General features: G+C 37.6%; 1 protein-coding gene across 1 annotated transcript; it reads right to left on the bottom strand.

The window, feature by feature from the left end:
* Positions 1-401: 401 nt before the first annotated feature.
* LOC127537047 (uncharacterized) lies at positions 402-15,831 on the bottom strand. The gene is made up of 5 exons (XM_051958738.1): positions 15,617-15,831; positions 14,350-14,473; positions 12,323-12,528; positions 9,581-9,747; positions 402-1,766 (listed from the first exon to the last, which is right to left on the bottom strand). Exons 1-5 carry the CDS (start codon positions 15,687-15,689, stop codon positions 1,668-1,670), a joined length of 669 nt encoding a protein of 222 aa, XP_051814698.1. The 5' UTR covers positions 15,690-15,831; the 3' UTR covers positions 402-1,667.

Raw genomic sequence — 15,831 nt, 5'->3', positions numbered from 1 at the left:
TTTTTTATTTACCTGTACAGGGGAATACAGTGGTGATGTCCTTATCAAAAACAGTTTTTTAAAAGACACAAAGACTGAAATGTGGCTCTGTAACGACATGCATTTGCTTTGGAAGACCTTGAATCGTTTCCTGTGGTGCCAACACTGAGCTGTAACTTGTTCTTTGTGGGGCATCAAAACAAACAAGGGAAACAGAACATTCAGAAATCAAGAGAGTAGTCACATTTATACCAATAAATGTGATGGCAAATACAGCTACTGCCAGGTCCACCATCAGCAGAAGGCCAAGAGGCTGTAGAGTCTTCAGTTCAATTATCCCTCTGAACTGTTATTTGTTCATTCTTTAGCTCTCCAGCCTCTGTGGAAACTGATCCATGAGAAAAGAAAAACTGAAAGTTAAATGTCTTTAAATATTTATTTCACAAATTGAAAAACCTGGACTTAACACATGCAACATGTTTCCAAGAGTCCACAGGTGTGACCAACACTGGGTAGTAATGGTGATGCTACATACTTTATCTTTCTGACTATTTACATGTTTACAGCCTCTATTAACTGTGTTTTCCTCTCTGCTCTGCTCATCAGCTGTAGAAAGACGATCCACCATGCTGAATTTATGTCAAACAACTTTGTATCACCTTTATATACTGTTTTTGAACCGTGCTACATTTACTGCATTGATCCAGTCTATAAAATTGTTCAAAACTATTTAAAACTTGCCCTAAATAATATAATTTTTAAAAGAAGTATCCAAAAAAAACATGATAAATGTCCAAAATCACTTGAAAATGTCTAAAATGACATACATTTAGTTTGAAATGACCACGTTTGAGTCATTTTGGACATTTCTTGACCCTTTTGGACGTCTTTAAGTCCAGTGCTGAGTCCTGCTGGTGTCCACAGGTGTTATCAAAACCAGAACAGATGTTGGTCTCCTCACAGTACAGATGTTTATCTCTTTCCATGATTCCAATATCTCCAGACTTCTCCTCTGCTCATCATCAGTAGAAAGATGTTTCACCATGCTGGATAGATCTCCAACTACGAGATCCTCTGTTCTCTGTTTCTGAGCCATGCTGACTTTTTTTTATTCATCCAGTAGCTTTGGTTTTCTTCTGGTCCCTTTGCACCATTTCTGAGTCATTTTGAACAACTTTGGACTCATTTTAAATCATTTCTAATCATGTTGGAGCAGTGTATCTGATTTTCAAGTCGTTTTTGACGAATTTTCTGCAATCTCGAGCAGTCTTTTTGATGATTTTGAACAAATTTATCCTTTTTGACAATTGTTGACAAACTTTGGACATAAATATCTCCAAGTTTCCTCTGAAGACTTTTCCTCTCTACTCTGCTCATCATCTGTAGAAAGATGTTTGACCATGCTGAATGGATCTCCAACTATTTGCTCCTCTGTTCACTCTTTTTGAACGATGCTACATTTATTCTATCATGTTGGATTTTCCTCCATAGATGAACAGCTGTGCAGCAGAGGGCAGTGTGGTCTCTTTAGGCAGTCTTTGTCTCCCTCTGCTGTCTATCTTCAGTAGTACATTTTAAATATCTCATGGTCTTTAAATGTTGTAGGAGACGTGGTGAAAAGGTAAATCCTGAGCATCCACTCTTTGTTCACATTGATCGTGGCTGCAGTGTTGGGATGGATCATCGGTCTACCCGCTGTAAGCACTGAAATCTGCATGTCTTTGACGAGGAGCCTTCCTCATTTCCACATAGGTGGAGTTCTCACACTCCTCTCTGTCGTCGCTTTTCTGTAACACAACAACACAAAAGTAATGCTTTACAGCAGAATTTATTAGAGATCAGACTTTATCTAGCATATTTCATTAGATGGAGTTGTTGTCATTGTTTTCTGTGTCGTTTTTGTCATTTTGTATCTTGTTTGTGCTGTTTTGTGAATGTTTTTTTCTGTTTTGTGTCCTATTTGTGTCCTTTTGTGTCTCTTTGAGGTTGTTTTGTCTCCACATTCTGTAGATGTTGAAATGTTTCTACAGCCTCTCCAGACTTTTCCTCTCTGCTCTGCTCATCACATGTAGAAAGATGTTTCTCCATGCTGAATGGATCTCCAATTACTGTCTCCTCTGTTCACTGTTTCTGATCCATGCTGACGTTATTTATTTGTCCAGTAGCTTTGGTTTTACTCTGTGTCTCTTGTTGTCATTGTTGTGTGTCTCATTTTTGTCATTTTATGTGTTTTTCAGTCTACTTTGTCTCTTTGTATCTCATTTCCTGTGTATTTCTCCATTGTATTTGTAATTTTGTGTCTCATTTTGGTCAGTTAACATCTTGTTTTTCTAATTTTGTGTCTTGATTTGGTCGCTTTATGTGTTCTTTGGACAGCTTTGTCCCCTGGTGGTCATTTAGCATCTTGTTTTTCTTGTTTTCTGACTCATTTTTGTCATTTTGCTCCTCTTTTTGTTGTTTTCAGTCTTGTTTTTGTCATCTTATACGTCTTTGGGACAATTTTGTGTGTTTTTGTCTCCTTGTTTCCTCTATCATTTTTGTGTCTCATTTGCATTGTTATAAGTCTGAGTTTTTGACATTTCGTGTCTTGTTTTTGTCTTTTGTCTCGATTTGGTCTCTTTATGTGTCTTTGGGAGAAGTTTGTCACTTTTTGGTCATTTTGTGTCTTGTTTTTCTTGTTTTGTGTTGTTGTGTGTGTCTGACTTTTGTCATTTTGTGTCTCATACTGGTAGTTATATGTGTCTTTGGGATACTTTTGTCCCTTGATGGTCATTTTGTGTCTCGTTTTTCTCATTTTCTGTCTCATTTTAATCATTTTGCTTCTGATTTTGTCTTCTTCTGTTTCATTTTTGTCGTTTTGTGTCTCTTTGTGGTCATTTTATCTCCAGTTTTTCCCTGTTAAAAGGGTGTGTTCCTTGCCACTGTCTCCTTTGGGCTTGCTCTAGGGGTCAGGCACATGGGTTCTGTAAAGCATCTTGAGACAATTTAACTAATTGGCGGTATACAAATACAGTTGAATTGAATCCTACTGTAGATGTTTTTCTGTCTCCATGTTTCCAGACTTCTCCTCTCTCCTCTGCTCATCATCTGTAGAAAGATGTTTGATCATGCTGGATGGATCTCCAACAACCTGCTCCTCTGTTCACTCTTTTTGAACCATGCTGACTTAATTTATTCGTCCAGTAGCTTTGGTTTTTCTCTCAGGATCATTTTTGAACAAATGAGACAATATTTTTTTTAGACATTCTGAACAGGTTTATACCATTTTTAAAAAATAATTTTGTTCAATAATAATTTTTGTTTAAGTAATGTTGGACCAATTTTGAAGCATTTTTAATCATTTTTCAACAATTACAGTAATTTTTATGCCATTTTAGACTATTTTTTAGTCATTTCAAGAAAATTAACGTAATTTCAGACAATTTTGATCATTTTTACAGTAATTTAGCACAAGCTTATGTAATTTTGGACCTATTCCTGGTCGTTACAATTATTAGTAATTCCATATTTCCTCTTCAGACGTTTCCTGTCTCCTCTGCTCATCATCAGTAGAAAAATGTTTCACCATGCTGGATGGATCTCCAACAACTTCCTCCTCTGTTCTGTGTTTATGAGCCATGCTGACTTTTTTTTTAATTCATCCATTAGCTTTGTTTTTCCTCTCAGTCTCTCTGTGGAAACACTGCCTGCAGTTCAATCTGAAAACTCCTTTTTATAGGATGTTGTGCAAACAGTTTATTTTAGTCAACTTTTAAAATGGGACATGTAAAATATTGTAAAGTTGATGAAATTCACGATTTAAAGCTCAGATTTGGATTTTCAGAAGCACAAGTTATTGACTCAGCACCAAATGATTTCTTTCTGTTTTCCAAATTAATTTTTTGCTCAAAAAAAACAAACATCACACAAACATCACACGCTACATTCAAGGGCTTTATGGAATAGAATAGAACTTTATTTGTCATTGCAACAAGTACAATGAAATTACTTATGGTGTCTGGCTCTGGTAAATAAAGGAGTTTTGGTGATTTTTCAGATGTAGCAGGCCTGTTTCACCCCTTTGTTGGGTTCTGGGGTTCACTTTTTCCTCCCCTCTTCTGGCAGTGACTGATTACACAAATACTGTGGATGCAGCGATGCCTCTCTTCATGAGACTATGATCTTTTTCACGACGTTTCTTTAATATTTGGAGCAACTTTTCCAACCATTGGCTTCACCATGCTCCTGTATACTTTAACCAATTCCTTCTCCTTCACTGCATCTGCTCTCATTGTTTGGTAGTTAGTTGATGTTAAATGCATTATCACTGGTGTGCTAATGCAGCACTACAGACAGATGGACTCTTTTGTTCTGACTCATGTTAGTGCAGGGTCATAAATCTTGGCCCAAAAATGATTAATATACTCAAGCATTTAGCTGAACGACCACAAGTGGAGACACTTTGGTCTGATAGAGAAGTTATTTTGGCTTCATCTTCCATCAGGGGTTTTAATATTTCAGCTGGACTTCCAGATCTGGTCCGGATACCTTCCACAGACTCACAGTTTTCTGTAAAAGCACGACTTCAACACTCAGCGTATAATTCTGAGCTGTTTGTGCACCTCTGATGTGCAAACACAGAACATAAAACGTGACTTTCTGTTTAGACCTTTATTTAGTTCAAACCAGAGAGGAAGTGATGAGTCTATAAATGGCAGAGGAGGGTTCAGGTTAGCTTCCTTTGGCCCAGCCTGATTTCTGGCTTTTAAACCTGAACTTGTACGAGGACAGTCACATTCTGAAACATGAATATTATGCTCTGAGTTGAGAGCTGCACTTAGGCTGTTTGGGAGTATTAAATAAGACATAAAATGGTGTTGAGATGTTAGTGCATAATAATAATAATGAATATGCGCAGAGCAGAACAATCAAACCTCGTCTCCCTGCTGTGTTCCCTCCATGCTGTTGTTTGATGTATTGTGATTTAATGTGTTATAGAGATAGACAGATGTGGGTTTTTCAGGGCCGATACCGATGCAGATTACTGGTGAACAAGAAACCGATATTTAGAACCGATATAGATTAAATGTAATGTTTTAGCAGCATGTGATGACAGCAGAGAACCTCATAACTAGACTCCATCATTAATAACATTTACAAAACTAATTTAAATATTAAGGCCAAGACATTACAGTATTATTAAATGTGGAGATTAGCTGAAGTTATTAAGATATTAAGGCTCAGGACCTACAGTGTTATTAATTACATATATTAACCTGTGTTAACAATTAAAATTAGCTAAATCAATATACATATTAAGGCTAGGACTCTATAATATTAATTACTGATATTATCCTGACTAATTTAAATATTAAGGCTAAGACATTACAGTATTATTAAATACGGAAATTAGTTTAAGTAATTTAAATATTAATTCTACCACTCTGCAGTATTATTAATTACTTAAATTAACCTGACTAATTTAAATATTAGGGCTAAGCTATTACAGTGTTCTTAATTATGAAAAATTAGCTAAATTAATTTAAATATCAAGGCTAAGACATTACAGTATTATTAAATATGGAAATGAGTGTAAGTAATTTAGATATTAAGGCTAAGTAAATACATTATTCTTAATTACAGATGTTAACCTGACTAATTTAAATATTAAGGCTAAGACATTACAGTGTCATAAATTATGGAGATTAGCTAAATCAACACAAGATTTAGAGCTAAGAACCTGCAGTAGTATTAATTATGGATATTACAGTTTTTCTCAAATGCTAAAACACAAAAGCCAGTCCTCTAAACGACATGACCACTTGTCTAAACACATTTAATAAATCTAGCCCTCATTTGCCAATATCATAAACACATTTCACATGAAGACACAATTCACAAAACACAATCCTCCGTTCTCATAAACCTAAACACATTTTGCCTTGCTAAAACACAAGTTGCAAAAGAACTCTGCTCATATTCTCAAATGAAAGCTCATGTGATCCAAAATGCTGGCCACAGTCAGCAATATTTGACCACAATGAACACACCTGGCGTCATTCATTACACACAACGACTCGAAATTGAAGACACTTGTTGCTAATGATGTGACCACACCTACACATGTGGACAAAATTGTTGGTACCCCTCAGTTAAAGAAGGAAAAACCCACAATTCTCAGTGAAATCACTTGAAACTCACAAAAGTAACAATAAATAAAAATTTATTGAAAATTAAATAATCAAAAACAGCCATTACTTTTGAATTGTTGATTAACATAATTATTTAAAAAAACAAACTAATGAAACAGGCCTGGACAAAAATGATGGTACCTCTATAAAAGATTGAAAACTATTTGACCAGAGTGACATGATTAACTCAGGTGTGTCATTTAATTGACGTCACAGGTGTTTCCAAACTCATAATCAGTCAGTCTGCCTATTTAAAGGGAGACAAGTAGTCACCCTGCTGTTTGGTGAAAAGGTGTGTACCACACTGAACATGGACAACAGAAAGCGAAGGAGAGAATTGTCCCAGGACATCCGAAAAAAAATGATAGACAAACATCTTAAAGGTAAAGGCTATAAGACCATCTCTAAACAGCTTGAAGTTCCTGTGACAACAGTGGCTCATATTATTCAGAAGTTCAAGACCCACGGGACAGTAGCCAACCTCCCTGGACGTGGCCGCAAGAGGAAAATTGATGACAAATTGAAGAGACGGATCGTTGGAATTGTGTCCAAAGAGCCCAGAGCAACCTCCAAAGAAATTAAAGGTGAACTCCAAGGCCAAGGTACATCAGTGTCAGATCGCACCATTCGTCGTTGTTTGAGCCAAAGTGGACTTCATGGGAGACGACCAAGGAGGACACCACTGCCGAAAAAAACTCATAAAAAAGCCAGACTGGAATTTGCAAAAATGCATGTTGACAAGCCACAAAGCTTCTGGGAGAATGTCCTTTGGACAGATGAGACCAAACTGGAGCTTTTTGGTAAGGCACATCAACTCTATGTTCATAGACTCAAAAACCAAGCATACGAAGAAAAGAACACTGTCCCTACGGTGAAACATGGAGGAGGCTCAGTAATGTTTTGGGGCTGCTTTGCTGCATCTGGCACAGGGTGTCTTGAAAGTGTGCAAGGTACGATGAAATCTGAAGACTATCAAGGCATTTTGGAGAGAAATGTGCTGCCTAGTGTCAGAAAGCTTGGTCTCAGTCGCAGGTCATGGGTCTTCCAACAGGACAATGATCCAAAACACACAGCCAAAAACACCCAAGAATGGCTGAGAGAAAAGCGTTGGACTATTCTAAAGTGGCCTTCTATGGGCCCAGATCTGAATCCCATTGAACATATGTGGAAGGAGCTGAAACATGCCATTTGGAGAAGACACCCATCAAACCTGAGACAACTGGAGCTGTTTGCTCATGAGGAGTGGGCCAAAATACCTGTTGACAGCTGCAGAACGCTCATTGACAAATACAGAAATGGTTTAATTGCAGTGATTGCCTCAAAAGGTTGTGCAACAAAATATTAAGTTATGGGTACCATCATTTTTGTCCAGCCCTATTTCATTAGTTTGTTTTTTTAAATAATTATGTTAATCAACAATTCAAAAGTGATGGCTGATTTTGATTATTTAATTTTCAATAAATTTTTATTTATTGTTACTTTTGTGAGTTTCAAGTGATTTCAGTGAGAATTGTGGGTTTTTCCTTCTTTAACTGAGGGGTACCAACAATTTTGTCCACGTGTGTATAAAAGCAAGTTCAGAGTGCACAGTTTGCTGAAGATTTCAAACACACACAATGGATGATGGCAGAGTGAAGGTAAGAGGAATTTAAGTCAGAGGAGGGAGAGGAGCAGGCCTACGAGGGAGAGGAGTAGGTCCAGGAGGAAGAGTAAGACAACCTAGCACCATCATTACGGACCAGATGTGAGTAACAGTCATTGACCATGTCATTGTCCATGGCATGACAATGGCTGAAGCAGGACTAAGAGTCCGTCCAAACCTGAGTAGCTTCACAGTGGCCACCATTATCAGGGCATGCAGACAACACAACAGGTACTGTACTCTATTGCTTTCTTTGTCACAATACAGTTTTACAAGCCTGTGAAAGCAGTCTATTGGTTTCATCTCAGTTGCTATTGTAAAACATGTCAATTGACAACACGTTACTTTCTGTCTTTAGAGTTGACAGAATGCCACACAGAGGTGGGAGGGTTGCCATATTTACAGCTCACAAGAAACCCTCACTGTGGATATGGGTCATGAGAACAGCCTCATCATACTCCGGGAGATCAGAGACAAAGTCATTGCCGATAATGTCAACTTTGAGAACATTGATGTCAGCTTGGCCACAATAGACCGAGTTCTCCGGCGCCAAAAGATGCGGGTGAAACAGGTCTATAGGGTCTATAGGGAGAATATATCCTGTGATGTGGATGAGGTGATGTGGCCCGATGCAGCTCAGAGACATGATGCCGCACAGTGCTTGTGGTGTCTGTGTGGTTTGAATAAAGTAAACAAAAAACTTCACACCCTGAACATGTTTTCAATGAGTACTGCTGTGTGCAATAGACTCTCTGTTTTTGCACTGAGTTGTGTAACTTGTGTTACAGTACAGTAGTGTACATACAGTATTTTCTATAGATTTATACTTTTCATATGAAACTCACAAATCTAAATGCCCAATCCTCGACAGAGATCTATTCTAAGAAGATGCGTTAAAGTTTCTAAAAATATGCATTGGCAGTTATGAAACAAAGAACCTTCTCACAAACTGAACATTGTGTTTTCAATTGTTCTGCTGTAGTGTGTAATGATGTGTGTAGTGTTTACATTTTTGAAAGCTTCAAGCTGCTCTTTTGGTGTGAAAGTTTGAGTTTTGATGTGAGAAGGTGTGGTTGTGTTTATGTAGCTTCAGAAAAGTGTGTTGTGTTTAGACATTGGGGAAAATGGAGGAATGTGGAATGTGTTTTAGCATTTGAGAAAAACTGTAACCTGACAAAATATTAAGGCTGAGACATTACACTGACATAAATTATGGAAATTAGCTAAACCAGTATAAATAATATTAAGGCTAAGACCCTGAAGTATTATTGCTTTTATAGCTTAACCTTACTAATTTATATGTTAAGGCTAAGACATTACGGCATAAAAAATAAAGGACATTAACTTGCTTAATTTATATATAAAGCTAACATCTTACAGCGATATTTGTTGGCAGATTAAGCTAACCAACATAAACATTAAGGCTAGGACCATACAGTTTTTATTAATTGTGGAGATTAACCTGATTAATTTAAATATATAGATTCTACACTGTTATCAGCTATCGAGATTACAACAAAAATATACATGGAAACCCCCAAAAATTCAAAGATTCCCTCGATCCTTCATGAGCTAGCTTCATTTGATTTATTGATATAAATCTAATATATATATAATGTATTTGCACTCTTTCCTAGTTATGTTGGCGGAAAGGAAAGACTTTCTTGTACCAGGAGGTAATTTCTAGCAGAACCAGGCCCAGCGAGGACGGTCATCTGCCTCAACCGACCCAGACAGGTACACAAACAGACACCAAGAGTTAAGATGTAGAGAAGGACAAGATAGTCACCATGAGTCTGATGTAGAGGGACGTGATGATACAGCTGTACAGCAACGTCAGGGTCAGCAGACCAATCAGAATCCACCGGACCAGATCAGACCCAGGCTGAGGGGGGAGGGGAGGGTCGGGGTAAGGGTTGGTGGGAGGCCTGTGTGGCTCCTCAGTTTCCTTTCGACCTGAGTAGAACAAATTGAGGTTATTTCCTGTTTTTCTTCAGCGGTTTGGCTGCTGAAAATGATGAAACTGACAGCAGAATCTGGAAGTCGACATTATAGTCAAATAAAAGACAACAACAAATGCAGGCAGGACGACGAGTTCAACACTAAAGGTAGCGCCGGGCTACAGCAGCTCGTCAGGAATGTGGGTGTAGCTTGGTGAAGTCTGAGAAACAACCCTACAGGTATCATCACATTCTGATTCACAGGTTCCCAAAGCTGAGAAAACTGTGATGTTTGTTTTCCATCCACTGTAAATCGAAACAGAGAGCTCAGAAAAGAACAGCACAGACAGAAAATGTCTCAGGTGAAAGTCTTTGTGCGGGAAAACATTCATACAATAAACATTCTTTAGGGCCTTTAGTCTGACCGCATGAATGAAACTTCACCAAGTTCCTCCTCCAGCTGCGACAGTTTATATCAGTGTTAAATATTATGTTAGTTGGTTGTGTGTAAAGTCTGGTCTCTGAGGAAACAACTGTTTTCGAGTTTAAAACGCTTAAAGAAGAACCCTAACCCTATCTCAGTAACAATATTATGAAACTCTTCCATCGGGGTGTTTTATTATATCTGCTCAGTGATCGATCTAATATTGGTCATTAATGCCACAACATGTCATTTTGATATTTTAGATTCTGACTGACACCAAATTCTAGATTTTAAAGCTCCTATCGGTGCAAATCACAGAAAAATCTTCATCTTCAAGTTTTCTGGTTGGTGGAGTATCGGAATAGACACTAACATTGAAATCTTTTGACCATTTTTACACCATCATGTAACTGGTTTGCATTATTTAATTAATCACCACAATAAGGGCTGGGATTTCCACAAAGAGACACAACTTTCCACAAGAGGACACAAAATTACCACACACACACAAAATTACCACAAAATGGGCCAAAATTTCCACAAAGAATTGAATTTGAGATTTGATTCAGTGAAATAATGTTGCAGATATCTGTAGCACGAGTGTGAGGAGACTTGATCTTCAAACATACTGTGGCAAAATTACCACGAAAGACACAAATCACCACCAAAGAGGCAAATTAACACACAAGACACCAAATCTCCAACAAAGAGGCAAAATTACCACAAAAGACACAAAATCACCACCAACAGACACACAATTAACTCCAAAGGGGCAAAAGTACCATGAAGGGACACAAATTACCACAAAGGGACACAAAGTCACCACCAAAGAGGCACAATTATCACAAAAAGACACAAATTACCCAGAAAGAGAGCTGAAATTACCTCAAAAAATCTCCAAAAAAGAGGCAAATTTGCGCTATCATGTAGCTGCTTTGTATTTTTCTATCAAAACAAGTTGCACTATTGAAGACTGGATGTTCAGATCAATGAGTCGACAAACTTTCGTCATTTTTCCAGAACATCACTTTTCCCTTTCATATGTTTCTCGCTACAGATATCAGCAATTGATCTGCAGATGTCAACAAAGTGATTCATAGATTCCTGCAGCTGAATTCTGACTAGTAGTAATTCCAGTCACTTCAGTTTAGTTCTGATTTATCATGAACTTCCTTCAGGATAGCTTCAGTTCAACATCTCTTCACTGATTGGTCAGAATGTCACAGTAGAATCTCATCCTGGAAGTTCTGCCTCATCAGAATCTATGTGAATTTGAGTTCTGACTCAGTGGAACAGCCCTGCAGACGTCTGTAGTACGAGTGTGAGGCGGCTTGATCTTCAAACTGTGACGTTAGAAATACGCTCCAGGAAAAGGCAAGTATTTCCCTCAGGAAGACTAACAATAGAGCTAAAAGAGAGTGAACACCGGACACCAACACATCCCTAAATTATTAAAATGAATGAATGAATACTTTTACTCCACAGCCCCAACACAAATCCTCTGTTTACTATTAGCTCCTTCTGTGCTGCCTCGTCTAAAAACAACACAGAATTCAAAGCACAATTTAACGAACAACATTCATTCTTACTCAAGATCTGCAATCATAAAAATTGAACAAAAATACGTATTTTGCTAAACCAGGTGGATGCGGTAGTATCTCAAAGGTTACTTGAAGCAGAGGAAGTGGTGCGTCTGTAGGGGACTATTTTCTGTGGCTGACTGATACGTATCTGGTGTGCTGGTGAGTGATTACAAAAAGCACAAGGATGTCTGTTGGCCTGACGTGAATGATAGATAGCAACGGTACAGATCAACAGTGCAGCTCATTCATGTGTTTCTAACCTGTTACAGATGATACTGTTGGTAAAATCAATCTGTTGTTGGTCTTTTCACGGGTTTAGTGGAGAAAAACAATTAAATTATGTGAAATACTTCAATTTTACTACCTGCCATTGAGTGGGTTTATGGTATTTTCAGAGTAAAAAAATATCTGAATGTGTCATTTCGATTAGCAGAAATGAAACTTTAGGGGTTTAATCGATGCCAGACTAGTTAAACTGAAAGCAAAGTTCTAAAGTCAGAGCTGTAGTGTGAAGTTGACCTGGTTTTCATCAGTCTGTCGTAGTTTTTTGAGCAGAGTTTACGTGTTCCACCTTGTTTACGTACCTGGCAGTAGTCTGGTCGGTGTTCCTTTTTCCATATAATCTATATCACCTATTTTCAACGTCATCTCACACTGATAGGTCATCTTCATCTCCTCTGGTCCGATGTTGAGTAGGATGAAGGTGAACTTTTTGTCGTTCTCACGATACATGATGATGTTCTTGCAGTCTTTCTGCTCTTTCTGGCAGAGCATCGAAGGTTTTCCCCTTCTGAGAATAAACAAAGAAATACTGGATGGATAACCAGCTTCACCGGCCTTTACACATTAAAGGAAGAATTTACTATTTTGGAAAACTGATTGTTTTTTTCCACCAAGAGTTAGATGAGGAGACCACAACGGAATAGGTTAAACAAGCAATTCATAAATCCATGACTTCATAAGGTCATTTTGTCCCATTAAACCAAGTCAATTCCTGGGGATTCTTTTTTGTGCCTGTCTTATTATTATTTTTTAACTTTGGTTCATTTTTAAAGTTGTGTAGCTCTGTGGAACCAGAACAGCATGAAGAAAAAGGGAGAAGTGTTGAAAATCAAGGGGATGTTTTACAAACTCTGTTAATTCTGCACTTTTTCACGTTGTTACGAACATGTTGAAAATGTTTCACCATGTTGAATGTACAGTACCGTTCAAAGTTCGGGTTCACTTAGAAATGTGATTATTTTTGAAAGAAAATCAGAAGATAACATCAAATGAATGATAAATCCAGTGTAGACATTGTTAATGTGCTAAATGACTATTGTAGCTGTAAACAGCTGGTTTTTAATGGAATATCTCCATAGGGGTACAGAGGAACATTTCCAGCAACCATCACTCCTGTGTTCTAATGCTACATTGTGTTAGCTAATGGTGCTGAAAGGCTCATTGATGATTAGAAAACCCTTGTCCAGTTATGTTAGCACATGAATAAAAGTGGGAGTTTATGGAAAACATGGAACTGTCGGAGTGACTCCAAACTTTTGAATGGTAATGTATCTTCCAACAACTTGCTCCTCTGTTCATCATTTATTTTATTCATCCAGTAGGTTTTTATTTTACTCTCAGTCTAACATTGTCCAAAATTATTTGAAAGTTGTCCAGAGTAACTTTAAGTTGTCCAAAAAGTAACAAACAGTTTCCAAAACAACTCAAAGTCAGTCCAAGCTAACCCAAAATGTGTCCACAATGACTCAGAATTGGGCTCTTTCTTTCTCTAAAAGGTATACTACAGATTTTGAACTGTCTCCATGTTTTCAGACTTTTCCTCTCTACTCTGCTCATCATCTGTTTAAAGATGTTTCACCATGCTGGATGGATCTCCAACTACTAGATCCTCTGTTCATGTTCAGATCCCTGTTTCTGAGCTATGCTGCATTTATTTTATTCATCCAGTAGCTTTTTTTTACTCTGTCTAAAATTGTCCATAATGATTTGAAACTTGTCCAGACTAATTTAAAATCGTACAAAAAGTAACAAAGCATTTCCAAACTGACTGAAAAATTGCCCAAAATAACTCAAAGTCAATCTAAGATAACCACCGAAGTCCAAAATAATCCAAAAGACTCAGAATTTGACTCAAGTTTGAAAGTTTTTTTCTAAAGACTTACTACAGATTTTGTACTACCTCCATGCTTCCTCTCCAGACTTTTTCTCTCGAGGATGTTTCACCGTGCTGATTGTATCTCCAACAACTTACTTCACTGTTTCTGAGCCATGCTGACTTTATTGTATTGATCTGGAACCAGTCCATCATGACTTCTCGGTTGAGCTGCACAGAATTATTATTTATTTATTCTTATAGGATCTGATATAAAAGGATTATTTTATAAAGTTATATTGGAAAAAAATATTATAATTTTATGCTTAGATTTGATCATTTCTCCTCATGGAGTTTAGGTCACACATGATGCATTTAGGTCCAATTGAAAAGTTGAAAATCCAGTCTTTATCTACTGTTATATATATTATGTTATATTATTATATGTTGGTGTTTTTGTACATGACTGGTGGGTTTTGGAGTTCAGAGGGTCAATGACACCAGTATGCTACTTACAGTAATATGCTGTAGAGTCGAACGTCTTCAACAACAAATTTGTCTTGTTGGTCGTGTTCACAGCTGATCGATGCCCACTGACCTGGGTTCACAGTCTGATTCACTGGTTGGATCACCTTGAAACCTGACGAATGAAAAGGATTTAGTTTGTACTGGGAAACACAGAGTCAAGCTTGTTTCTTTTTTCATCATCCTGTTCAACAACTGGGGTGAATGTTTTCATTCAGCACTTGCTCTGTTTTCTTCTAAAACCATGTCAAGATTAGTAATAGGTTTGTTCATACACTATGAATTTGTGTCAGAAAAACAAATACGGTGGTCCCTTGTCATAGCGCAGTTGACTTTTTGTGGTCTCACTGTATCGCAGATTTTGAAATCACATTTGGTATCGCAGACTTTTCACTTTATCGCAGGATTATGTGGTGTATAAGTATTTTTATGTATTTATCGTTGTGGTGAGCTGCATTGAGGAATGACGCTGGAGAAATGATATCTGCCTTTTATTTTTACACAGAGAGTATCTCTATTGAAAATGCAGCAGGAAGTCATCAAACACACTTCACAGTCACGGTCCAGACAATATAACACTAAACCAAACTAACTAGGCTGACCAAACCACAAAAACACAAACACTCATCACTGCAATAATAATTGTAACACTAACACAAACCACAATAATGGCATTTAAACCTCCAACACCCTGAACTCCCATGGTGCATTGCAGCACAACACGTCAGTCATACCGACCGGCTTTGTGATCACTACATTATTTCAATTAGTTTTGGGGTAAAATAAGCATTTTCTACCCTAAAAAATTGAGAACAATTTAAAAAAGATATGAGATAATAATTAAACCAATTTTAAAAGAATATTTAATCGGAAAAACAATGGGCTGTGATTGGCTCAGTGACCGTAGCATCATCTCCTCTGTCTCCCATGTGCAGCAGCATTCAGCATCTGGCCTGGTCCATTTTACATAGACGTCTGATTGCTGAGCATACTGTTGCTCTGTGGTGTGTGGGGAGGGTTTATAAAGCCTTATAATATGTATAAATAATAAAATAAATTAGGTTGCTTCTTCGCGGATATTCGTCTATCGGGGGTCTGGAACATAACCCCCGTGACAGACGAGGGACCACTGGATCTGCAAGTTCTGTTCGTCTCAGCTCATCATTCACATTTGATCAGATCATGGGGTAATTATTAGAATGGTAAATAAATATAACATGTAAACCACTGCTTCAGTCAGCAGATGGTGAAATCTTACCATGACTTGGGTTGAAGATGACACCAAGACAAACCGTGACGATGAGAAAGATGTTCAAGCTGCATAAAGTCATCTCAGCGATTAAAAAAAATAAACCAGATAAGATCTAAAACTGTCTGACTGCACCTTGTACTGACAATCTCCTTATTAAACTGGAAAATGTATGTTTGCAGGTCGAGCTCGATGCTGTCTTCTGTTTGTGCAGCACCTGCACC

This window comes from Acanthochromis polyacanthus, chromosome 14 (assembly GCF_021347895.1).
Source record: "Acanthochromis polyacanthus isolate Apoly-LR-REF ecotype Palm Island chromosome 14, KAUST_Apoly_ChrSc, whole genome shotgun sequence".
In the NCBI taxonomy this organism is placed as follows: domain Eukaryota; kingdom Metazoa; phylum Chordata; class Actinopteri; family Pomacentridae; genus Acanthochromis; species Acanthochromis polyacanthus.
Note: the sequence above shows the minus strand (reverse complement) of the source record. Positions and strands in the feature narration are given on the sequence as shown.

Bases quoted from the DNA above. Each gene is read 5' to 3' on its own strand.
- LOC127537047 (XM_051958738.1), bottom strand. From the start codon at position 15,689: ATGACTTTATGCAGCTTGAACATCTTTCTCATCGTCACGGTTTGTCTT. The intron at 12,529-14,349 runs GTAAGTAGCATA...GTTTATTCTCAG, and splicing joins CGACTCTACAGCATATTACT to AAGGGGAAAACCTTCGATGC. The intron at 9,748-12,322 runs GTACGTAAACAA...TGTTCTACTCAG, and splicing joins ACCGACCAGACTACTGCCAG to GTCGAAAGGAAACTGAGGAG.